The sequence below is a fragment of the Xiphophorus hellerii genome, chromosome 18, assembly GCF_003331165.1.
Source record: "Xiphophorus hellerii strain 12219 chromosome 18, Xiphophorus_hellerii-4.1, whole genome shotgun sequence".
Lineage (NCBI taxonomy): Eukaryota > Metazoa > Chordata > Actinopteri > Cyprinodontiformes > Poeciliidae > Xiphophorus > Xiphophorus hellerii.
Window position 1 is genome coordinate 25,424,985 of NC_045689.1, and position 25,216 is coordinate 25,450,200.

Sequence of the window (25,216 nt, forward strand, 5' to 3'; positions counted from 1 at the left end):
AATAAAATTTATTTTAAAAATTTAGGTTAACATCATGTACAAGAGTGAATATTCAGCAGTGTTAAACCGGTACATTTGTCCAATAATGGATTTTCAGGAGCTTGAGTGGAGTTGTTAGACTTTCTGTCCAGCTTTCTACGCTGTGCAGCGAGAAAATAAATAGACGTCTTTCTTTGCTGCAGCAAAGTTTCAGCCTCCCCTGATGGATCAGTAAATTAATGACCATGCACATGCACTGCTAAAGTATTACTCTATAGATGACCTTACACACCTGGGAGAATTTTTCTTGTTCATGTATGCGTTTGTTTATTATTCTTCTTGATGCTGAACAGCACATGGGACCTTAGATAAACAGGGGAGGGTTTAATGTGTGCTTTGCTTTCTCTTGGCCATTACCAGACGTACGAGTACAAGCACATTCACACACACATTGAAAAGTGCCACTTCATCACCTCTCCCTCACACCCCCTCTGAGACTAAAGCACCATCAACATTAATAGAGAACCCTGAAAGATCCTCTTTAAAGTCTTTTCCAAGGCAATGACACATATTCATGGATTTGCCTGTGATTTTTAGAATTGAATATTATCTGTAGACTGATTGATACATTAAAATGTACCAAACTTCATAAAAGTTTGGTGATTTAAGACCATGACAGTTTCTCTTGTTTTTAATCTCCAATGTTTTCTTTGGACAAAGTGCAAGCAAACTTGATCAATTCTTTTTAGTTGTTCTGGTAAAATTACAGCCAAGAAATATTGTATGGAAGGTATAATAATGTGTGGCTAAAAAAAATTGTCTTTGTGTCTCTTTTTAGTGGAAGGCTCATGAGGGACTTGTTCTAAAGGTGGACTGGAATTCAGTCAATGACCTCATCCTGTCGGGTGGAGAAGATTGTAAATATAAGGTTTGTGATTTTCACATTTTCACCCCAATTTTCATAGAAATAGACAAAAATATTGTGTTTAAGTCACTGATAATGTGTACCCCCAGCTAATTAAGCAGGGCTATAGATGGTACAGGTTCAGCCGCATTAAAAATAGTAAAATAGCTCTTTAGATTAGTGTGGATAGGATGCTGGGAAGGAGATCCTAACTTAAGCATTCTTAACGACCTGCCTGTAAGAGGTTGATACTTCCTTCATGTTTTTGTCAAGTCTGCCAACAAAACTCAAGAATTACAACATTTCTTACATCAAAGTATGAGAGATTCAAGCTTAAAGCAGACATTTCAATGTCTGGACAATAAGAAGTCACATTAACTCGATATTACTGTTTGAGTATTTTGATATCATGAGACGTGTCACTTGGTCTCATGACACCCTAGTTGTCATTTACTCTTTTAAAGCAGCAATATGTAACTTTTATAAAAAATTATTATTTTTTTTTTTACATGTTAAAATTGTCACTATTTTCACTATAATATGAGACAGATAATCTGTGAAAAAATCAATCTCCTTCACTTCCTCCGTTTGGTCCTACTGCCATCTGTAGAAATGCACCACTGCTGATCAGAAACAGCCAATCAAAGCCAGGAGGAGTGTCTTAGCGCTGTCAGTCAGGCTCTAGTACGTCCTGCTTACTGTGCTAATGGCGGAGAAACAACTTTTGTCTGACTTTTGTCACAGAAAAACTGTTTATCCACCGTCATTCGTGGCCATGCTAACTAGCCTTCATATTCATGACAGGCTCCACTGTGGAGAACTAGCTTAACAGCGCATATAGAAGTAAGATTAATGGGGCTAACACCGTCCTCCCGGTTTGTATTTTTTGTTTCTGACTGAATGATGCATTTTTACAGATGGCAGCAGGGCAGGAGGCAGAAGAGCTTAATTTTTTTTCTTTTCATGGATGATCTATCTCATCCTATCGTTTCCATGTCTTCTGACCAATACAGAGGAGGTAGAAAGTTGTTAAAGGTCAGCATTGCTTGACTTGTATAAGGTCAACCTGGCTTCACAACTTCAGGGAGTGATGTGGTGACATATGTCAGTGATGACACGGCATCTGCTTTTCGGACTCTTATTTTGAAGTAAGGAAGGATGTAGGTTTTTTTATTTATTTTTGACTGAGTCAGCTAATGTAAACTCCTTGTGGAGCTGGTTGACACTGAAAACGCCTGAACCTCTTGTTTATGTGGCAGCTTTTTGAATCCTTGTTAAAAAAACAAACAAATGCACAGGGTGACAGACAGGATAGAAATAATGTCTGACCACAATGAGATCACTATGAATGGCTAACTGTTAGCCCCTAACTAAAAATGTTTTCATCTGCTTTGTGGTTTCCTGTCGATGCTATTTAAAGTCACATATAACAGTTTATAATGTGTCTGGTGTGCTTTGATTATCTCCAGTGTAAAATTTAAAATGCTTAGACTAATCAGACCTGAAATGGACCTGCACTGATCAGGGCTGCTTTAAAACACAGCTTTAAATTTGTGAAACCTTTCCTTTATTTGTAAAAACACAAAAAATAGATTAGGACCACCTTAGAATTAAACAAACCGAGTATTCTACAGTGAATACCTCAGTTTAAAGTTTCTAAAATCTCATCTTGTTTCAGTGAACTATTCAGTATGTCATATTTTCTCGTCTGATGAGATGTATGTATATAAATCCTTGAAACTTTTAAAGAGCCTTCACTACCCTGGAATTCAATCCCCTACTTGGTTATAACTTTCATGTTAGAAACACAGTCGGAGAATGGTATCAAACTGTTGGCGCAATAAAATCATGCTTGGTTTTAGCCTGGTTTGCACATCAAGATAATTAGGCACATTTTTGATTCGATCTTCCCCTTTGACAATCTTAAGGACGCTTATGATGTCTTTAAAGATAATCTTATGAGATTTTCCTGCTTCGTGTGGTGTGCTGAGAGTCATCTGATCTGGCTAGTTCACCTCTAAGCAGCTAAAAAAAAAAAAGAGCAAAATTAAGATTTTTTAAGTGGTTTATCCAAAGTCTGGAGTTAAATGTGACAGAGCTACTGTGACACATTCATGCTCTAAAACCCTCCAAGTTGAAATAAAGGTATTCTACAAAGAAGTGTGGGCTGAAATTCCTCCATCTTGATGTTAAAGTCACCAGTTATCAGTTGTTGTTGCCAAGGATGATACACCCAGTTATCAGGGATACTGTCCCTATTTTTCACATAAGGAAGGGCTGGATTTCATAGTTTTTTTTTCCACAAATAAAGTAAATCATTATGTGAGAACTCGTTTGTATTTTTTTTTGTGCAACATTATTTGATGCTCTGAAAACTTTTAACGGCACTGGAAACTTTGCCAAATGATCAGTTATAATTTGAGCAACACACTGAATATCAATTTTAGTCCTATTAAGCTCCCAGTAAAATCAACAATGCATTCCGTGACCTGAACTGTACCTGCTTACATAATGAAGCAGTATGTGAAAGGCAACAAGTTTATTCGCTTAATTAATTACGAAGGTTACTGAGCTCAGTGCAAGTAAACATTTAATAAAAGCCACTCATACTGAGAACCTTTCTCCACCGCAGAACAAACAAATGGGAACATTACAGCTTATAATACACCCCAACCTTTAGAAAGTTTACTATTTTTCAGGTTGTTGTTTTGTGTTCTAAAGTTTGCGCTCCCTCCAAAGGTTTGGGACAGCTTCGGACGTCTACTTCACTCGTCGACCTCCCAGGACTACCCCATCACCTCCTTGTCCTGGGCCCCAGATGGAGAAGTGTTTGCCGTGGGTTCCTTCAACACCCTGCGGCTCTGCGACAAGACTGGCGTGAGTCAAATTTTTGAACTCTTTTTCAGTTTGTTCTTTTAATTTTTTCTAAGTCAAACTGGAGCGCCGACTTTGTCAGAATGGATGTAAAGGCAAAAAGCGATTCTTAGGTTAGACAGTAGCTTTATGATGGTTATTCATATATGTCAGTTTTTAACAGGAATAATTTAATATATTTCAGCAGACACTTTGTGTGACAATAAGAGATTTACAAGATCTATGCCTTCGCATTTAAAAACCTGGATGTAAAGGCTCATACCTAGTCTGGTATACAGGTCTAGGGAAATTTTTTTAGGTGATAGACTAACACAAATTAGTACCTAATTGTATAGTGAAAGTAAAATTTAGCACGCTTTCCAAGTTTAAAAAAGTCTGAAAAGTGTGCATCTATGTTCATCCTTCCATAAATCAATACTTTGCAGAATATCTTTATTCTGCTTCAAATCTTTAAAGTGAATCCATTTACCAGCTTTGTACATTTGAAGACTGAAACGTTTGTCCATTCCTCTCTTGCAATGAAAAAGGAAGCGTTTGTGGTCATGTCTTACTGCAAATATTAAATTTGGCTTAAATGTGGTCTTTGACTGGGCCATTGTAATGCCTGAATAAAATTTGATTCAAACAGTTCTGTTTATAGGTCAGGCTGTGTGTTTAGGGTCATTGTTCTGCTGGAAGGTGAAGCTCCGCTTCGGTTTCAAAACGTCTGCAGCCTCTTAACAGGTTTTCTCCAAAGAATGTCCTGAATTGAGCGCCATCCATCAAAACATTAGCTCTTGATTAGCTTTCCTGTTCATGCTGAGGAAAAAACCTCCAAGCAACATGATACTGCTCTATCACGCGTGTTTAAACTTCTCTGCAAACCGTTGAGGCCTTTGGAGAACAGCTGGATTCACGCTGAGATTGAATCACATACAGGAGGGCTCTTTTATTTAGGGGTATCTGAATAAATGGGGACTGAATACACATCCACGCACACACATTTTTATTAGGATAAAATTATGTTTTTAAAAATAAGTGTACACTTTTCGTATAATTTCAGTTTTTTCATATACTTTAATTTGTGGTTTTGCTTAATTATTAATGTTTTGCTTAATAATATTCCACTTATATGCTTTACATTCAGCAAAACCCTCAACCATTGAACCAATAAAAAAACAAAAAAGTGGCACACACCACTTTTCCAGTGCGATATGGTTTATATTGTGCGGCTCATTACTGGCCTCATGCTTTTCTATACATCATTCATCACTGTAAATCACATTAGGCTGCATGCCACATATTCTCGTTACCTGGTGCTGATGGTAACTGCAGTAATGAGAGGGGAAATGAGAGAATGATGAATGGTAATTGTTGTTTTGTTATTGCCAAACGTTTGGCCAGCAAAAACATTACCACCTGCCTCACGGGACGTTCAGAGCTTCGCTGAGTTAACGTGGAGATGTCAGCATACTGCTGCGTCGGATTGCAGTAATCAAAACAAACAAACAATGCTGGGTCTCTTTGTGCCCTGATCACCCGGCATTTCATGCTCCATTTTGATTTAATAAGGATCAAATGTCTGTTGTTTGGGGTTGGGTTTTTTTTCTTCAGAGAACTGAAATATATTAGCTAGAGAGAGGTCTGAGTGAACATATGTGCCTCTTATGTGAGCAGTTACTTTTGGTATTCAGAATCTGGGATTTATAATATTTTACTGTGATAAATGTAATTTTTTTTTAATTAAAAAACTTTTTTTTTTGCAGCCAACCCCCCCCCCTAAATTAAAGATCAAGAGTTGCAATAAATGTATAACAAATCTGGCATCTTATCAGATGTAATGGAGGGTTCGGGGAAATTTACAAAATAAATTTATTTTCTGTTTTATTTGTTTTAGTGGTATATACAGGTAAGCCTAAATCAATTAAACTCAATGACTTAGGTTTAAGTACTTGTTCAATTTGACCAACATGTTTTAACAATATCATTCTGTAATGGGGAAAAAAAAAATATGGAGAAACACTGAAAACATTAGACAAGTCTAAAACTAATCAAGTAGGCTGCCAAAAAACCCGACAGCAACACTTCACGAGCTCCAAAACTCTCTGCCAAGAATCGGTTGTGTCCTACATGTGACAGCATTCTCCTGTGTTCTCCATATGTCTAGACAAAGAAACAGGGTGTGAGGATAAAACTGTTTTCTTTTAAAGAATTCACCCAGTCTTAATTTCACTTGTAGAAAAAAATGCTGTCTAAAGAAACCCAGTTTAAAATTTTTGGGTCACAATTCTAGAAGGCATATTGGGCACAAAAACAATATTGTATGAAGAAATAAAGAACATTTTAATCACTAAAGAACACCACAATCGCAATAAAATATGGTAGTGGCAGCATCATGATCTTGGGATGGATTTTTTTTTGCTTTGTTTTAATTTATCTTTTTTTTTTTTGACGGAACTGTTTTTGTCGAAACAGTGAATCAAAAAACCTAAACATTTTGAATCAAGACCGTAGAAAGTTGAGGATAAAAACAAATGACAGCATATTTTTTGTATCTCTGAGTACAAATATACACCCAAATTAAAAATAGAGTGGCTTCACCAGAAAGAAATAGTTTTGGAATAACAGACAGAAGTCCAAACTAAATCCCATGAGATGTCTGTGGGGTAACCTGAAGAGGGCTGTGGTTCAGAGGCCATCTGTTAGATTTGGTAAACTTCTGCCACGTAGAGTGAGCAAATGCATTCAAGCCAAGATGTGGACATCTATTACCCTGCATTTAAATCTAAAGGTGCTTCACCATAGTATTACTTGAAAGGTTTTCACACCTAAGGGCTTGACAAACCTGACCATGTCCGTGGACATAAACTGCTTGGTCCCTGGACAAGCACCTGCCCCTATTTATCTCAGCAAAACAATCTCATTCCACTCAAAAATATATACATTTTTCAACACAGGCTCTTAGAAGATAACTGAAACAAAAGGCTGAAATAATTTCTCACCATAATATTAGTAATGTTTTATATCACCCCCACAATGAGGGGGGAAACCAGCATATCGCTCCTCGTTGTTATACTTTAAAACACGCGTTGTTGTTTTTCTTCTTTTACTCTTCATCTGTTGGCTTTGTGTTTGGCGCCACCATCTGGCTGGGACCGTTATTTGAACGGTCCGTTGTACAATCGAGAAGGTCGCAAAACTCTTGGCTGCACTGGGCGAGTTCTGATGGTTGATGTCACACAGGCTCACTGTAGCAGATTAGCAAGTTGGAACTGGAACCTAACTTCTTATTTTTTCCCTAATGCATTTTTTGCTCCTCAGATGAATTTTCCAATATGTATGTCACATTAGATGTGAAAAAAGATTTTCTTCATGTTCAGATTTTTAGGTTTTCGACGTAAAAGTCCGACATTTTAACAGTAGTGTGTACACTTTAGAGATCCACTGCATCTCCTCCCATCATGCTTTTGTTTACGCGGTTGGTTTGTTCCGTTGTTGTTGTTTTGTTTTTGTTTTTCTTGTTCCACTGCTTGCTTCGCAGTTGTTTTCAGTGAAGCTATGCAGGGATAATGTGCGGGAATGATGATAATTATGATGAATGTGTTTCAGCCCTGCTTTGACAGGAGTGAGGGTATGCTTGTCTCTTCTCCTCCCTGAGCTCTAGAGATAACGGGTAGTGTAGCGTGGTGTGGGAGGCTTGCACAGGGAGATGAAGAAGGATAGAAAAATGGAGAAAGTCTTGAAAATAAAATCCCCCTTCATGGTCACTCGAACAGAAGAAGCATGAATTCAGACTTGTTGACCTTTGCATATGAATTCACATTGGGCCACTTTAGTGTACAATGCTACAATGTCATTTAGTGTTGAAAATCTGCAAACAATCAAAGAAGCTGTTAACTAATTACAAGGGTTTTTAACTTGGTGGTTAGTGGTCCTGCAAGGGGTACCCAGTGTGAAGAGTCTTTTCACTTGCCTAGTGTGACTAATGGGAAGGAGTTTTGTTCTGTATCTGCAACAATGAAACCTTGCACTTTAACATATTGCTGCTGCCTCAGCAGGATCTGTCCCTCTTATTTAACCCCTTCACCCCCAGTCCAGCCTAGCTTTTCTCTCAGCCTCTGCTACGCTAACTTTGTTTCTAGTTATTTGTGCTCAAGGGCAGATGTAGGTTCCTCATTAACATTAGGTTTGTTGGGTTAACGCCCTTTTTTCATTTAATTTCGTGTTTTTTGTTTGTTTTTTCAAAATTAGTAGTAGATCTTTTATAATTATCCTTGAAGTTTTTCTGCACCTAAAATCCTTCTGCTTTGTGGACTACTTCTTTTTATGAGCGATTTTACAGCCTAAAAGACACAAAGAGCTTCACTGTCCGTCTTTACAAGATTTGGGAGACACAATCAGTCAGTGTCTGTCTGAACGCTTGCCATAGTATATGCAAGTGCCCACATGCCGGGGTGTGCGCGTGGGCGTGTGCATGCGTGTGTGTAGCCATTGCTGTGCAAATGTCCCTGCGAGACAGCAGTCTATTTACGAGGCGCTGCAGCTGGTGTCTAGCGTCTGGACCCTGTCACGATCCCTGACACTGTCACTGGCTAACAAGTAGGACTCATTGTGCCAGGCAAGCACCCTCTTGCTTCTTTCTCTTCTCTCCTTCCTCATCTTTCCTATGCACTTGTTATTCTCTCTTCTCTCTACTGGACGCTGACGTAAAAGTCTGACATTTTAACAGTAGTGTGTACACTTTAGAGATCCACTGCATCTCCTCCCATCATGCTTTTTTTTACGCGGTTGGTTTGTTCTTTCCTATGATTTGATCTACTGAGCTGAAATCATGTTTATTTGTGTACCTTCCCATTTGTCTTTGGTTGTAGTTTTTATGTTTGTCGTAAGGTGTCCGCAAAACATATAGGTCCTTGCTTAGTTAAATTTTAAGCAGACTTCAGGATGTTCCCCTAAGCTCAAAAGTCACTCATTGGGGACATTGGCACAATAGAGTCAAGAAAGCATGACTTTCTTTTGCCAGCTATGTTTTTGCCCGACAGATCACAGAAATAATCAGCCTTTGACTTATTTTACAAGGCCTGCGTTAATCAGAATGAGGCTGCAGAGTCATGTCTTGCTGAACTTAGTCATTACTGCTTTTCTCTCTGCCTTTTCTTGATGTAACTGAGCTTTACCCTGCTGTGATCCAGATCCCTGTCACAGTCCGCCCAGTTGTTCTACTAAATTTCCTCTGTTCCCCACAGTTAATAAATTAGTAAGTAAGACAGATCAGAAGATTTTAAGTCAGGAGGAGTGTCTTTGCGCTGTCAATCAACCTCATGTACGCACCGTTCAATGTGCTATTGGTGGAGACCGTTAGAGCAGGGGTGCCCAAAGTCGGCCCTCGAGGCATGTTTTAATTCTCTTCCTGGGTTAACACTCCTGCATCAAATAATGGCTCATTAGAAGGCCTAAGGAGAACATTGATTTGCTGAGGAGGTTGTTACTACCACTAGGGAGAGAACTAAAACATGCAGGATGCCGGCCCTCCAGGACCAACATTGGGCACCACTGCATTAGAGGAAAACCATTTATCCACCGTCATCTGTGGCCATCCTAAATAACTTGAGCAAATGTTTGACGACAAGCTGCCATTGACAGCTCATCAGGAAGCTAACTTATAGCAACACTCCTGACTGGCTTGTTGTAATTTTTACAGTTGGATGCAGGGGCGTCACCAGGAATCTTGGGCCCCATAACAAAAAATGAAATTGCCCTCCTCCCCCCACGTAGCTGCTGTTACAATTTCTTGAGTCTAACTGACCCATCAAAAGGGTCACAATTTTAAAGGCTTGCAACTGCTTTGCTTTTTTTGGTTCAATACTGATACGAGCACAATATTTACTGCTCATGAATTTTACATGCAATAGTCCACATACAGTATGCAAGCAGGTTGCTGACATTTTTTCCATTAGTTTTAGATTACTGAAATGTCTCTCTCCACCAAACAATCTTCTCCACCTCCTCCCTGAATTACTATTACTGGCTAAAGTAATGCAACATTCCGGCCAAAACAACCAATCAGAACCAGGAGGAGGGTCTTAGTGCTGTCAATCAACTCATTCACTCACTACTACATGTGCTAATGGTGGAGAAACAACATATCAATACAGGAAAAATGTTTATCTGCTGTCATTGGTAGCTATGCTAACTAGACTGAGCATTCACAACAGGCTGCGCTAGTTACAGCATAGGGATGAGCAGCACCAAATGAGATTGTGATTGATAGCACTAAAACTCTCCTGCCACTGATTAGTTGTTTCTAGATAGCACTGGAAGAAAGCAGAGGAAATAGATTTTTCACAGATTATCTCTCATACCTTACTGTCCCAACATAATGACAGTTTTAACAAATATGTTAAAAAAAAAAAAAATTTATAAAAGTGACATACTGCTGCTTTAATTTCACTCAGGAGAGGACGGGTCAGGAGGGACGTGGGTTAGAGCTGCTGCTGACTGACTCACCTGTTGTTAAATGGTAAAAGGTACAGGGACAAGTTAAATATATTAATATCTCGGTAATTTTTTTTCTTAATTCATTAGATGCTAGTGAAATGGAGGCAAACAGTAGTCAGTAGCTAAGCTAACTATGCTAAATGGTTGATAATCTCACATAGTCTACTCACCTCTCAGAGGAAAACTGGGTTACAAATCGACACTTTTACTTTTTTCTCTCTCTATTTTTTGAAAACCTGATTTCATTATTTTTCTTAGCAGCATAGTAACAGCCACAGTCGTTCGTGTTTTCCACTGACTTCTGCTGAACACGTCACTGTCAAGCTCTCCAAGCAGGAATGAACCATTTCATTCAGATCCAGGGGGGTTCAGGGCAAATATGGATGTGTGCTTTTTGGGAGGAGTAACATTTAATTTTTACTGCTAAAACAATTTTAGAAAACACAGTATAATTAATATTATAATTCGCAGGGCCCCATTTTAAAAAAAAAAATTCTGTGAACAAAAAAAAAAAAAATTGCAGAGGGTCCCCTGTTGGTCAGGGCCCCTTGGAATTGTCATAACTTTCCCCCCCTATATGGCGCCCCTGGTTGGGTGCACTGCCACCAGATTTAGGTGAATAGAAACATACAAGTAAACTGACCCGCATATACATCCCATTTGTCCAGATAAACCTGAGAAGCTGGTCACAAATGGACCAAAGCAGACAACTCCAAAGATCCTACTAGATGTAAACTGCAGGCAGAGTGAGTGGAGCATGTCCAATTGGGCTCATGTCTGAGACCAATCAAAGACTGAAAGAAAATGTAGCTGAAACTGAGACAGGACCAAGACTTGGAAGATGCAATCTCAAGACTGATATGAAGGGGTGTCACATGACTCAGTGGTAGAGGTACACCACTGGCTTTGAGTACCACAACAGTACTACCAAGGGCAATGAGAGTCCATCCAATTGGCTATTGAAGTTATTGAACTATTGACAACCAGAATGCACCTGCACGGTACTTGATATACTAAAGCATATTACAGCTGCACAATATATTGCAAATTTAAATGTGTTAGCCTTGTCCCACAGGCGATTAGTCAAATAATTTCAAAGCTGTAGGAACGATAACTGTTTCTTTTAAATGTGACACTGTTTTGTGTCTTGTCCCTGATTAAATAAATTTAAAATCAATCAATAAATACTGAAATCACAGACAGTCTGTTATATTAATATTGCATAGGAGTATCTGAACATCTACTCTGTATGAACCTAAATCTGTGATTGAACTACATAATTTTCCTTCTAATGGCCTCCTTCTTTCTGTGAGAAGCATATGTTGTCGTTTTTAAGATTAAACTGCCTTTGAAAGATAATTGTAAGTCCATTCTTATCTGTCTCTTTTTTTCTCATACTGCTCTTGTATCCCTCCTCCCTTTGGGTTTGTTGAGCTTATCAGTGTTCCCCCTCTTGGCTCCTTTAACTTTTTTCCTTCCTCGGGGGCCTCTTTACCTCCCTTTTTCTGGGTGAGTCAAGGGTTTCCTTTTAGGCCTTCCTCAGCATTGGAATGAGTCCATGTTTTGTTGGAATCTCCAACACTTTTTTTGTTCTCCTTCCTTGTCACCCACTCCCTATTTAATTACAATCTTATAATTTTTATAATCTTTAACTACCATCCTTGTGGCTAATTAACAGTTTTTTTCCCCGAGATTGAGTAGAACTCTTTACTGACTTTATAGCTACAAGCTTTACCGCCATAATTTTGCTTTTTGTGCATGCTTAACATCACCAACCTGAAAACACTACCACTTTCTTTACAAGTTATGGCAGTTGAAACAGTACTACAGAAGTTTGACTTCTTCCTTTTCTTGAAAAAAGGAAGAAAAAAATTCACACTGTACATTCATTTCCACTGCATGTGTGAAGTAAAACTGTTCCATTATCCAAGTTAGAAATATAAGTTTCTAACTTGGAAACTTATATTGTAATAGGTTTGTAGGCCATCTGAAGTCAAACTTCAAACAAGGAAAGTCAAAGGTTTCTTACCAACACTGACCTGAAAATCCTGGGTATGTTACCCATTCCCTTCTGAAATCTGACATGAGCAAGGCATTTTCATTCACACCTCTGCCACTCACTCCATATATCCTCTGTTTTGAAATTATTTCATAAGGAACAGAGAGATATGGCTGTGAGTGGAAATCCCAGTAGACCACAGCTTCTAAAATACTCAGTCCAGTCTACCTGTCACCAACATCCATGCTACATTCAAGTCCATTGACACCATTTTCCCCCATTCTGATGCTCAGCTTGAACTCAAGCAAGTCATCTCAACCAGTTGTAGAAGTTAAATTCAATAAGATGTTTCCATGTGGTTGGCTAATTCACTATTTGTATCAACAACCATTTGAATGGGTGTACTTAAGAAAAATGGTTTGTGCGCTATAAATGTCACTATAAATGTCTTATTAAGTTAATACAATGTGGTAGGTTTGATGTTGTACTTAGATCATACTTACAAATATTTACAAAATGCATACAAATTAGTAGTCTGGTAAGAAATCAGTCCCTTGCTCTACACTTTGCTTCATATGAAGGTCTGGACACTCAGTTACTGCTAGCTGGAGGCATGGAGTTTTAATTCTCTAAAGCACCAGTTCAATTCTAAGAAGCTTACCGGAAATTGCCCAAACTGTAAGCAACTATTCCCCACTTTGAAGAGAGAAGGGCTGAGCAGAACGAGATGTCAGTTAATGTTCATCCAATATTTGGAAATGTGGCCAAAACAGACTGAATGGCTTTGCTCACGTCTTCCGCTGACATTGTCGTGTATGGCAGACTACAATTATAAACCATTGCAGAAAATCGATGTCGGTCGATTAACAACTCCTCCTTCTGTTCGTTGATTGGCCCAGTTGAAATTCAACTGGAGAAATCAAACTCAGTAGGTGAAAGCCCATACTGAAAGGTGGGAATCGAGTGGACTTGTGTCAGAAGACAAACGCCATGCTAACAACTTAAATACCCACCAATCCTTCTTGGTTCAACTTCAGTTTCTGCTGAAGAGTTCTCAAAATACTCTCCACTGGACTTCCCTTCTGAATAGTACCTGTTTGAAGCCAAAATGAAGGTGAACTGCTCATCTGTTTTGGGTGTTTAGGTGCTTGTAACACAGTTTGAAATTCATGAATCTAAGAGTTTCCCCCCTGCATTACTAGAGAGCAATCCAGCGCCTGGAAATGAGTATTAATGGAAAATAACTAAACATGAGTTTTTGACCCTGATCACAAGCTACTGTCAACAGTGTATAGAAAAGTAAAGAACAAACCAACAATTGAACATTTATTAGAGTGCAAGCCTTTATCTGTTTTCTTCAAAAAGGGGAATATTTAGTACAGTACAGCTAAGTCTGAGAGACCGGCACACATGCAGAAATAGGGTTAGAAAAACAAATAAGGGAGAGCTACAGAGGAGAAAAGTTGAAAAGTGAAAATATTGGCAGGGGTCTCACAATGCAAGAGTGTGCACACATTAGAAATGATGGTGACTGAGCGTTTGAGGGAGGGGGGAAAACTGGGAACTTTTAGAGAGAGTGTTTCAGAGTGAGAGCAAGAGCAAGGGAGCATTGTCAAACAAAGAGAGTCCTGAGTCAGCAGCAGAGCAGTTTTCTCCCCAGGCAACTGGGCAACTGGGTAGGGCTACATCTCTCCCTCTCCTTTCTGTCTCTCTCTCCTGCTTTTCCTTCCCTCCCTTTTCAAATCTGTGTTTTTGCATTCTATTTCTTGCTCTCCACACTCTTCCCCTCTGTTCTCCCGCTGCAGTTAGAACAGAAAGCTCCCCTGCGTACATTGTGAACGGGTAGGCAAAGTCCTGAAAAGAGCAACCGGGGTCACTCTCACCTCTCAGATTTCTCCTCCTCAACCATTTGCCCTTGTTGTCATGGGAATTATACCGACCCCTTTAAAAACATTTTTCCAAAAAATGTTAGCAGCCCCGTTGAAACTCAGACTCTAATGTGGGAATAGTGAGAGCCTTTTTGATGCAATACTTGCATGCAGACTTAATCTATCATTGTAAAGAGCTCATTAGCTTCTCCAGCAGTATTTGTGTTCTCCTTTGTGTTCTAGACCTTTTGCCTAGAACAGGCTTTGCTTTTATTTGTGTTTTCAGATTTCATTCTGGCAGTCTCTGCCGAAGAGTGTATCCTTAAGTCCACCTCGCAGACGATTGACCCCATTTTTTATTATTTTTTATTTTTTTCAGTTTTTATTTTGTAACTTTTTTAAGTACGCATGTGTGTGTGAGAAGGTGCCTGTCTGTATAAAGTGAGTTAGAGTAGGAGGCACTTGTTGACATGGTATTACTTTTACACCTCTCTAGAGTTCGGCTACAGGCTCGCCTTGTTGGAAACCAAAAAGAAGGGGAGCATAAAGAGAGCTGAGAAAAGAGAGCAGTTGGAAGGATGGGGGTGGGGTAGTGTGGAACTGTCCAATATATCCTTTAAAGTTGGCCTAGTCTTCGAGGCTTGGAGAATTGGTCTCCATAAAAAACGGTGGTTTCTCTTTCCCTCAGCTCTCCCTCGCTCATTTTGCCCTGGTCTCTCTAGCTTTTTTCCTCTTTATTTCTTAATCCCTCCCTCCGTCCATCCCTCCCCCAACCGGTCGGAGTAAGAGTATGACAGTGAGACAGTACCCTGCCAGCCCCTCTGGCAGAGTCATCATTCTTAGCAGTGCTAAATCACTACCTCCACTAGCTAGACAAACATGTCACACTCGTAGAGAAAGAGCAGGAGAAAGACAAGGTTAAAATGTTTGATAAATATAAACATTAGGAGTGATGCTTGCTGATGAACTAAAGGAGCAAATAAGGGTTCCCTCTCCTTTCTGCCAACTTTTATGAAGTTTAGTGTCTTGCAGTTTATTAGCTTATTCAACAGTTCCTATGTTATAATTTACAAAACTTATTTCCATCCACAAAAAGTATAATAGTCTTCTCCCCTCACATGATATGAAATGTTTTTATTTCTACATTTACTTGTCTTTATGCTAATGTATTATATTGGTGTCATTAACTAAAATCGACTAGTCTTCTATATAATACAAATTTATCTGAAGGGGGTTTTTTTGGCACAGAGTCCTTATTGCATAATACAAAGAAGTAGCTCAGATTTATATATGGTAAAAATAAATGTATTTAGGTAATCCCATTGCTTTTTCTATTGAAATTGAATAATTATTGGAGAGATTCGCTAATAGAATCAAGAAATTGAGGTTAAAAAATTAAAACATGGGAAACGTTCAAAAGAAATGCAGAGGGGAGCTCAATACACACAACACACATGTACTGGTAATGTGATCCTGTGATGGACATGGGACATTTTACAACATGGTTCCTACACTGGGTACAAGCAGTTCTGGAAACAATTTTTTTTAAAAAGTCACTCTGGAAAAAAACTCACTGTCCCAGACCACACCCTGTTCAAAATAATCCTTACTTGTGATCTTTGATGCTCATAAGGATTTTATTAGCACTTTTATCTTTAAAACTATATAAAAATACTTCCACTGATTGCTGTTTAATCTGTCTTAAATACTGCAGCAGAAGCATCTGTTCATAGACAAACCTAATGCAGAAAAAAAAAACATTAACAGGAATTATGCTGACAGGGCTTAAATCCTGAGAATAGGTTCCATCAACGCTCCTAATACAACTTGCTGAGCAGATTTGGCTTGTGACATATTAGCTGAACAATGTTGAGAAGCCACATATATGGGGCCGTGACCTTAATAATATGTTCATGTAGATATTAACACGTTCAAAATGTTAAAGTAATTAGTTGCATTTTCGTTTATTACATGCTAAAGTTCAAAGCGGAACCTTTGTATTATGTTTCTGGTACGCTCATGAGTCTGTGACACAGGCGACATCTGCAACCAACAATGCTGGACAACAAAGCCGCCTTTCTTGGTCCTGTAGGGGTTAATTTTTGCTTCTAAATGCTTCTGATGGCACTCTTGAAAAGACTGTTGTGTGCATGTTGTGCTAACAGGAGTTAGCCTGTCACTGAAGGTATTCAAGAATAAATACCATCTCAATGTAAAACCTGTTGCAGCTAGCACAGATGTCCCCAACAGTAATGTCAGAGTCCATAGTCCACATTTAAAAATAAGTTGTTTTTTTTCAAAGAATTTACTTACCGTATTTTCCGGACCTTAGAGAACACCTCACTATAAGCTGCACCCACAAAGTTTTTTTAATAAAACTGGAAACATACATACATAAGCCGCACCGGGCTATATGCCGCTGATATTTCCGCCTCTCTCGGTTTTCCACAAGGACGAAGCGGAGGGCTGCGCCCTGAATACATCTGCTATTAAGGACGCAACCCTGCACATTTCTCCGTCGTGTCTGCTACTAGCATGTGCTTGTTCTAAATGAAAATCAACGCTTTCTTCTTTGATTTCCAATGTTGACTTTCAATGATTCACTTCCTGCTAAAGAGCCCCCTTGTGGTTGAAGAAAAATCCACAGAAAAGCCCCACCGGGGAATAAGCCGCATGGTTCAAAGTGTGGGAAAAAAGTAGAGGCTTATAGTCCAAAAAATACGGTATGTCATCAAGTATTCCTAAAAATAACCTAAATTACAGATTAAAAGCAATAAACGTATTTGTGGTTGAGCTCTTATATCTATTTATTCAATAATTTAGCAATTAATTGCAAATAATTACATACTCTGAAATTAATTTGATTTAAAAAAATCTTATAGAGTCCCACCACCAATCTAAATATGTAAAGCACCCCCTACTGTACAGGACGACCAGATTGTAGAAACCTTAAAAGTGGCCTTTCCACCAGCCCGCAACTTCCTCGTCCATAGTCTGCACTTACAAATAAGATGTCTTGCCAAACTCTCTTCCATAGTTCCTTTTACAGATAATTTTGTTAATTGTCTAAAAGCCAAAAAGTTATATTGCAAAAGTTGAAAAAATATATGCACAGAACTACTTGGCTATTTAATGTGCCCTGAGTGGTGTTCTACTCCATCGGACTTTTATTGCAGTTTGCACGTGATGTGAGCTTTAATATGGTGCTTCTGCTTCTTGGTCTCATCGTACATATAGAGTTGCTGTTTTAATTGAAAAATTGAAAAACATTATTGATGACCTTTTCTGTATCCCTGTACTAGATTTGTCATCGTACTTTTCTATTTCAGTGATGTAGGCTCTTTTGCAGCATGCCAAAACACATTTAAAAGGCCAAATTACCTGTAACAGTGTGTATGTACAGTATGTGCATGTGCACACTTTTGTGTGCGTGTGTGGGGGTGCGCATATGTGTGTGTATGCAAGTGCGTATGTGCTAATAGAATTCTGCTGTCCAACTCACAGCTGTGTCCTGCTGATGAGTCCCAGGAGGCCCCAGCATGTGTCTGTGGTTACTATGTTAAGGCTCTTGCATGAAACCATGTGTAGGTCATTACGCTCTCTCTCTTTTTCTCTCTCAATCCTGGTATCTTCTAGTTTGTCTTGCTCCCCCCCACCCTCTCCACACTACCCTTCCTCAGCCCAGCCGAGCCCCCTCCTCTCTGTTTCCCCTCACTCTGCCAAAGCTCCAACTTATACCACTCTGCACCCATCTGAGGCCCAGCCTCTGTATCTCTCTAGTTGAGCCAAGTGAGTATTTCAATAAGGAGATTTGCAGACCTACATACATTTACCTCACTTATATTTTTGGAAGATCCTTGTTGCAGAGTCTGGTAATGCATATTGTTGATTGAAAAAGCATTGTACAAAAACAAAAAATGCTTTTCATTAAAATAGAAGAGGTTGTATTTTTCAAATAAGAAAGTTATTGCCGGTAGTAGTTGTTGTTTTGAGTGGATCATTATGCATATTGTTGATTGTAAAAGCATTGTACAAAAAAAAAAAAAAATGCTTTTCATTAAAATAGAAGAGGTTGTATTTTTAGAATAAGAAAGTTATTACCGGTAGTAGTTGTTGTTTTGAGTGGATCATTAACTTTTATGGATGGTCTTATTTCCATTGTAAGTGCAAAATAAATCTCTATATTCCCCAGGATGTGCATTTCAGCAAAAATCCCACTCGGATTTGCTGGTAGCAGTTTAAGTTCACTTTTAATTATCCGAACATGGTGAAGCCATTCAGAGACCTCACTGGTTTTTATTTTGCCTTTTATTTACACACAAAAAAAATACATTAAAATATGATTACTTTACAAAATAATAAAATCTTCCACTGACTAAAAACTGAGAATGTAGATATATTTTTAAAGTGACGTCTTACTTCAAATGGTACTTAGATTTCCATTTTAATACCTACTACTAGCAGTAACAAAAAAAAAAAAAAAATTGGTCTTCTTCTTCAGCTGCTTCATGGTAGTTTAAGATCAACTTGGTGCCTCACTTCCACCTTGTGGTGGCAATAATACATTACAACCAGGGTGCACTTAACATCAAGTTACAAAAACCTACTCTTTACATTTATCTACTATAACACCCATATGATTTCCCCCAAAATATTCTGAGATTGTGTCAGTGTACTTGATTCAGAAAGTTTAGCTTGTTAGAAGTTGTGATCTAATAAAGCGTGCCTGATCAATAGTTGAGGCAGTCCTTCATACTGTTGTAGTTTACATATTTATCCTTTGGGACATAGAGGAGATTTATGATCATAACTCCTGTTTGGTGTTGTCCACAGAACCACATTGTGGACAGGGTGTAAGCACGAGAGAGAAAAAAAGACCTGCTACTTTTGGTGTATTGTACTGAAAGCCAGCTCTGAATTGGAGCAGTTTCCACACTCGCGTCTCTCCAAAGTTGGACGCAAGCCCAGCTTGTCCTTATCCCAAAAGTCAACCCATCCCCCACAAAGGAGGTCAGTCTAAACTGACGTTTACAAGGACTCCTAATCTGCTGAGAGACTGATGAGTCCCCTTCCAAAATAACCTCCTGGGTTTGTCAAAAATGTTGTTGAGCACTTTACCATCAATCTCAATTTTACCGTTTTGTTTCTTTTCAGGAAAATGCACACTTGGGTAGCTAAATACTGGCTTGCTTATATAGCTCTTCTGTCCATAACACTTTAGACATGTTGTGTTTATGATATTCAGAGTTATTCTCTGTACCTGCGCTGCCAGGGTCTGCTCTGCATACAGACACATGGGGAAACTAAAGCCAGCTGGCTTTGCAGTCTGCCATCTGTTCTGATTTATGTAAGACTGTTAACCCTGGACTAGGACGGCTCCCACTAGCTCTCTAGCACAGAGTTAAATGAATAGATAAGAGATAGACTAGGTTTGAAATGTGGGGTGCTGTAGGGAGCAGAATTTGCAATACACTAATAAGATAAATGATCACTTTTTTTGTAAGCAAAAAAAAATTATTCAAAATTCCCCAAGAAAAATAAACAGTGAACTACTGTTTAGACAAAATAAAGTTGGATGTCGTTTTTAGCAGTGGGGATTTAAAACTTAAATTAAAATTAACAATAAATGGATTTCCAAACTAAAACAGACTTCACTGACAGATGCAAACAAAAAGAAAGAACGAACATTTTATCATAGTGTGTAGATACTAGGGGTGTACAAATACGTAGATCCATATCAATACATTTAAATGATTGTTTTGCTGTGATGTAATTGCATCAAACATATTGATCATACTGTCGTCTTCAAGAGGATGCAGGATGATTAAACTGCATTTGGATTTTGAAGACTAGGTTAAGTGGTTATGTTCTGTTAAAATGTTTAGTTTGAGACACTAAAAAAGGATAAAGGTTAAAACTCTGTTTTAATGTATATAAAAAGTGACTTAAGTCTTAATCTTTCAATGTGAATTTATTAAAGCTCCACATCTTATATTTTTTTATTACTGAAAGGTCATCAATAGCACTTTTAAGTCAACTGATTTTTTAAATAAAAGCACTTAAACATGAGAGATGAACAGACTATATTGAACAGGTGATCTGTATTTCGTAGGTTTGATAGTAGACTTGTTAATTGACTCAATTTGATTTAAATTGAATTGAATCAAAATTGTATTGTGACAGCAGTAATGAGAAACGTCACAGCGTTCATCCTGTGTTTTGAGAGAGTGGTGAAAGAAGCCATCTTTATCAAAAGGGAAAGACCAACACTGGGCCATGGGGGACTCCAGCTTTCAGTAATAACCCTGTTTAAAAACTCATTCCAAAGAAATTACATAAATAGTTACATAGTGATTCAAGTGACCAAGTACACAACCCACTCCAAATAAAAGACCACATGGAGACTTGAGCCCCATTTATATGGAGCTGCTCTCCGGTAACATTTTTGTTGCGATCCAGACTCTCGTTGACACGACACCAATGACCAGAGTCTCACATCGACACTTTTTGAAACCAAGTCTCAGAGTGAAAGTTTTCAGTAAACACCCCCTGCAGAGGTGTGAAGTACTCTGCAGGTGTGAACGCACACATATGCAGAACACACGGCTGTAGGGTTTATTCTGCCTGTGTACGTGTGCATGGACAGATAAACGCAAAATCATTGTGCTACTTACCGTTAAGATTAGCTTAATTTCTGATAAGGGATATATGTGTTACATGAGTACTTTGTTCATGTGAGATGGAGACGGGTAACTTTTTACAATGAGGTGGATGCTAAGGGTCAGAAGCACATGCGTGTTTAATGACATGATAAAATCACAGCACCGTTTAGTGGCCTGGCATGACTACTACAGCTGACTCAAAGTGACCTGGGGGGTGGCGTCTAAACATGAAATTTTTTCCCAGTCAACATTCAAAAATACAGGCAGTTTCCGCGAAGCATTCTTGTGTAAACGCAGCCTTGGTTTCAAACAGTGCAGGAACAAAAATGTTACGCTTTTACAGAAAACCAACTTCGTGTAAATGCGTTCAAAGACTGCAGGATAGGTGTTGAAACGTCTTCAGCACAGACTTAGCGAAATCTGATTGCCTTCCATTTAAGCCTGCTGTAGTAGACATGATGCGGGGGCGCACGCGGGGCCGGTCCACGGAGTGAAGTACTATGTGGGAGCCTTTATTGAGGAAAGAAGACTTCAGGTGTCAAAAACTAAATTAGAGGAAACTTAGATGTGAGACTCAATATGAGATGTGTGAGCAGCGTATACACAAGCATAATTGACAGTGCTAAGACCCTCATCCTGGCTCTGATTGGTTGTTTCTGGCTAAGCCGTGTATTTCTACCCATGCCAGTAGGAGCACAGGGGGAAGGCAGAGGAGCTCAGTTTTATTCACAGATTATCTCTTACATTATATTATTACAACATGGTGATAGTTCTAACTAACAAATAATAAAAAAATATATATTTTATAAAAATATTGAACAGGTGATCTGTATTGCGTAGCTTTAATAATCTCTAAGTTGCTTTTTGTTGGTTTTGGTCAGTTTTTTGTTTTAAGAGTGTTTGTGATTGTAGGGCCTTGTCCGTAGTGATGCTGTATAAACATCAATTGATTTTTAAGTGCTTTTTATTATCACTTTTATCGTAGCCATTACAAAATATTTTGATTAGCTTTTAAGCTCATATCAAAGATTCCTACTGTATGTTCATTTGTCTTTTAAACAAAAGCCCGATAGTGACGTTATTGCGTAACATGTAGCTTTTCAACAGGGTCACGGACCGAGCTTGACCCATTAACACTAAAGGTAGTTAAAGGTTTTTCCTTGATGCTTGCTGCACTCTGTGCGGAGTGTCCAAGATGAAGGGCTGGAAAAGCACAAAAGTCTGGAAAGCTCATGCCCCACTTCTGATTAGCAGGCTGTTGACTTGCATTAGGGCTGGGGGTTGTGGAGCAGCGAGAGGTCAGGGCAGACATATTTAATGCTTGTGAAGTAATGGGCTGAATCAGCAGATAGCTCCGCGGGGAGCCATTAGTCCAGACATGTGTCATTAACCCTTTCCCTGGACTAAGCTTCAGTTCTGCTCAACCCCACATCTCCAACCCCCCCACCATTAAGACCAGAGTTCTTTTTTATAATGTTTTAAGAAAATAAGTGCCGGCAACACAATACATTTGACACGCATGCAAACTTTTTGATTATATTTTCTAAACATTTTCATCCTAACTCTCAATCTATGCATAACTCTTTCACGTCTTTCAGACCCCAAATCATCTGAGAAGTGTTTTAACAAACCTTTCCCAGATACATTAAGGTTGAAATTTTTAGTTATGCTCCGCTGATTAAGAAAAGTAATAAATTAATCTTAAGTCACCTCACTTTCTTTGCATATCTACCCTTTTAGAGTATAAGAGTTTGACACTGAACAGTTGGGCTGCTATGATTGAGAGCCGAAACTGAGAAAAGTAACAGGGGCCATAACCTGTCCTTGCCTCGGGGCTAATTTTTTGTTAACATAACCTCTTTGCAAGCGTCCCCCGTATTGGTTTCGGCTGCAGGGCAACAATAGAGTGAAGGGGCAGGCTCACAACACCTGCCAGTCTTAATGGTAAACATATGTGGAGAAACGCAGAGCAAGTGAGGAGGAGGAAGGGAGGACGGGGACGGGGGGGCAGCCAGGGCACTTCTTCAGCAGCCTGAGCGTTAATGGATTGGCTTTGGTTTTCAGTGTGTGCAAACATCCCCTTTGTTTGAGGAGCTGACAGTACGTCTGTATATGCCTGGGATGGTTTGCATGGCGTGAGCCAGTCTCCATACGCTGATACCTAAACCCAGAGCGGTTCAGAAAGAAATCCAAAGGAAAAAAGGTGAAAGTTGGTGGGTAAAGGCGACTTTTTAACTCATTTACCACAGTGTTATAACTTTCTGCAAAGTTAGCTGTTCTGTGCCCAGAGTTTCTTCTCTAGAATATAGGATGCAGGACTGTACATTCAAGTCACAGAAATCTGTGCGTGTTAATGCTTTCGTTATCTTGGTTAATCATCTCGAGTCTTGCACCACCATTTAGACTGCTATGCTGTGTATATTTAGTTGGTCTGTATAACCTCATTGTGAGTTTGAGGGGGCTCACCCGCTTTCCCCCCAGACCTCTGCTAGGAACTATACGTCATGTCTGCCACCTTCTCCCTGACCACAAAGCTGCCCATTATGGATAGACAGAAGTCAGTGACCAAAGTGGATTTGAGTTTGATGAAGCCCAACTCTTGTTTGCTGTTTTTCTCTCCTAAATCTTACATTTTGGCCTTCATACATCTTTATGGCTGTTTGTGTTCCTTCTTTCTGTATTATCTTTCTGCACTAATAATAAATCTCTTTCCAGTCTTGTCTGGTAGAATTCCCAAGTATCCTGTGGAGTTTTATCCCTTTAGGCTGGAATAAAACCAGTTGCCAAATGTTTTGCCAATGGCTGATTCATCTCCTCTTGCTGTTTTGCCTCTTTTCAGTTGCTGCCATCACTACCATTTTAGTAATAAACAATTCCTACCTGCTACATTTTCTATTAATAGAGTTAAATAGTTACTGACTAATTAAATGCCACTTTGAGGGTTTTGATACCAAAAGCATAAAAAAAAAAGAAGCAACTTTTCTACTGTATTTAGACATAACAATTTCAAATTGGCCAATGTGTGTTTGAACAATGATGTGAACTACAAATATCATTTACTGGTGAGAATAAAAGGATAAAAGATTAGCAACCTTTATTATGAGATTTTAGTTAAAACTCGTATCAAAAGATCTTAAATTTTCATCTGAATTTCTGTCTTCTCTGCTCTATGAAAAGGTGAAGAGGAAAATGATTGGATGTTCTCTCTTTCACATCACATTGAAATTTAGCATCGTTACACAGAATTTTCCCACTCTTATGTCCATTAAAGTTTTCTCTTACTGTCTGAGTCTCAGGCTTTCAAGCTCCTTCTCCATTGTCCAAGCCTCTCTCTTACCAGTTAATATCTGGTTTGGTTCTACCCAAGGTGAGTGCACCTCTGTTATTGTGTGTTCCTCACTATTTTGGGGGTGAATATATGCAGAAACTTGGGTGGGCCATAAGCACTCAGAAGCTCTGATTGATGTTCCGATGATGTGATTTGTGCAACACTTAACAATGAAGAACCTCAAGGTTGTGGTTAAGACGAAGTCCAGTAATCCCAGATAGCAAATTTCTCATTGCGCGACTATAACCTGGTCTTTATGCTCCTTCACACTAAAAACTGAGTTACAGTCATGTTTTCAGAGGTTCGCATCTTGCGCTCACATGTCGAGCAAGCTTTGATACTTGACATGTACCTTGGTGCAGTATTCTCCAGTAATAAACCCTCATAGAGGGATCATATGAATGCCAGTATGGGTGGACTTGTTTAAGTGAACAGCGGCGCATGCAAGTTTTGCCGAGCTGCAGAAATTCAGAGGTGCGTGACCAGGCACGGCAACAGCATGCAAGGCCAGTGCACATAAGCGTAGATGGCGTGTTTGGCATGTGCCCCCCTGTGCTCTAGTTAATGTATACACTATAAGTCTAGCTTGAGCTGCTCTCTCATAGCAGATGCCATGTCCACTGGTCCTCTGTGGTGGTTGAGAGTTTTTGGGGGAAATTTTCTCATGTAATGTTGTAAAAAAAAAAAAAAAAAAAGGCCAATCAAGGAAAGCAGTCTGCTGCCAATCAAATAGTACACAGCTTGGCGCAGTTTGCACTACCAATCAAGTGGTTGTGAAAAATCGGGAGCAACCGCGCAGGAAACAAATCTGGCTGGAGCGGACTGGTATAGAACCGGTAAAAGCCACGCCTGTGGAGAAGATAGTAATCCAGCTCTATTGCTCTTTCTGTGTCAAAGTAGTCACTACCCATTGTCCTTTAAAGAATTACCATGATTACTTTTACTTTTCTTATTACTTAAAGGATAATTGTCTAGATTTCTCAGTTATAAAAAATAAGCAGGGGCACAGTGTGTCTCTTATTACATTTGACGCTTTAACAGCCTGTTAATCAAATCAAGGCATTGCCTTTGCACCCTGACTGAAAACAATATATTCCTCGAAAGTGAAAGTGACAGCCTGGTGCG

The 25,216-nt window shown here is 39.0% G+C and overlaps 2 protein-coding genes across 2 annotated transcripts in view; one reads left to right on the forward strand and one right to left on the reverse strand.

Moving 5' to 3' along the window:
- The window catches only part of smc4 (structural maintenance of chromosomes 4), a 33,146-nt gene extending 31,773 nt beyond the window's left edge, over positions 1 to 1,373 (reverse strand). Inside the window, exon 1 of the mRNA XM_032546155.1 lies at positions 1,362 to 1,373. The gene's annotated coding sequence lies outside the window, so the exon portion shown is untranslated. The remainder of the gene's footprint in view (positions 1 to 1,361) is intronic.
- ift80 (intraflagellar transport 80 homolog (Chlamydomonas)) overlaps positions 1 to 25,216 on the forward strand; it is a 52,920-nt gene that overhangs the window by 8,102 nt on the left and 19,602 nt on the right. Inside the window, exons 7-8 of the mRNA XM_032546165.1 lie at positions 818 to 907; positions 3,623 to 3,760. Coding sequence (XP_032402056.1) covers positions 818 to 907; positions 3,623 to 3,760 — 228 coding nt within the window. The remainder of the gene's footprint in view (positions 1 to 817; positions 908 to 3,622; positions 3,761 to 25,216) is intronic.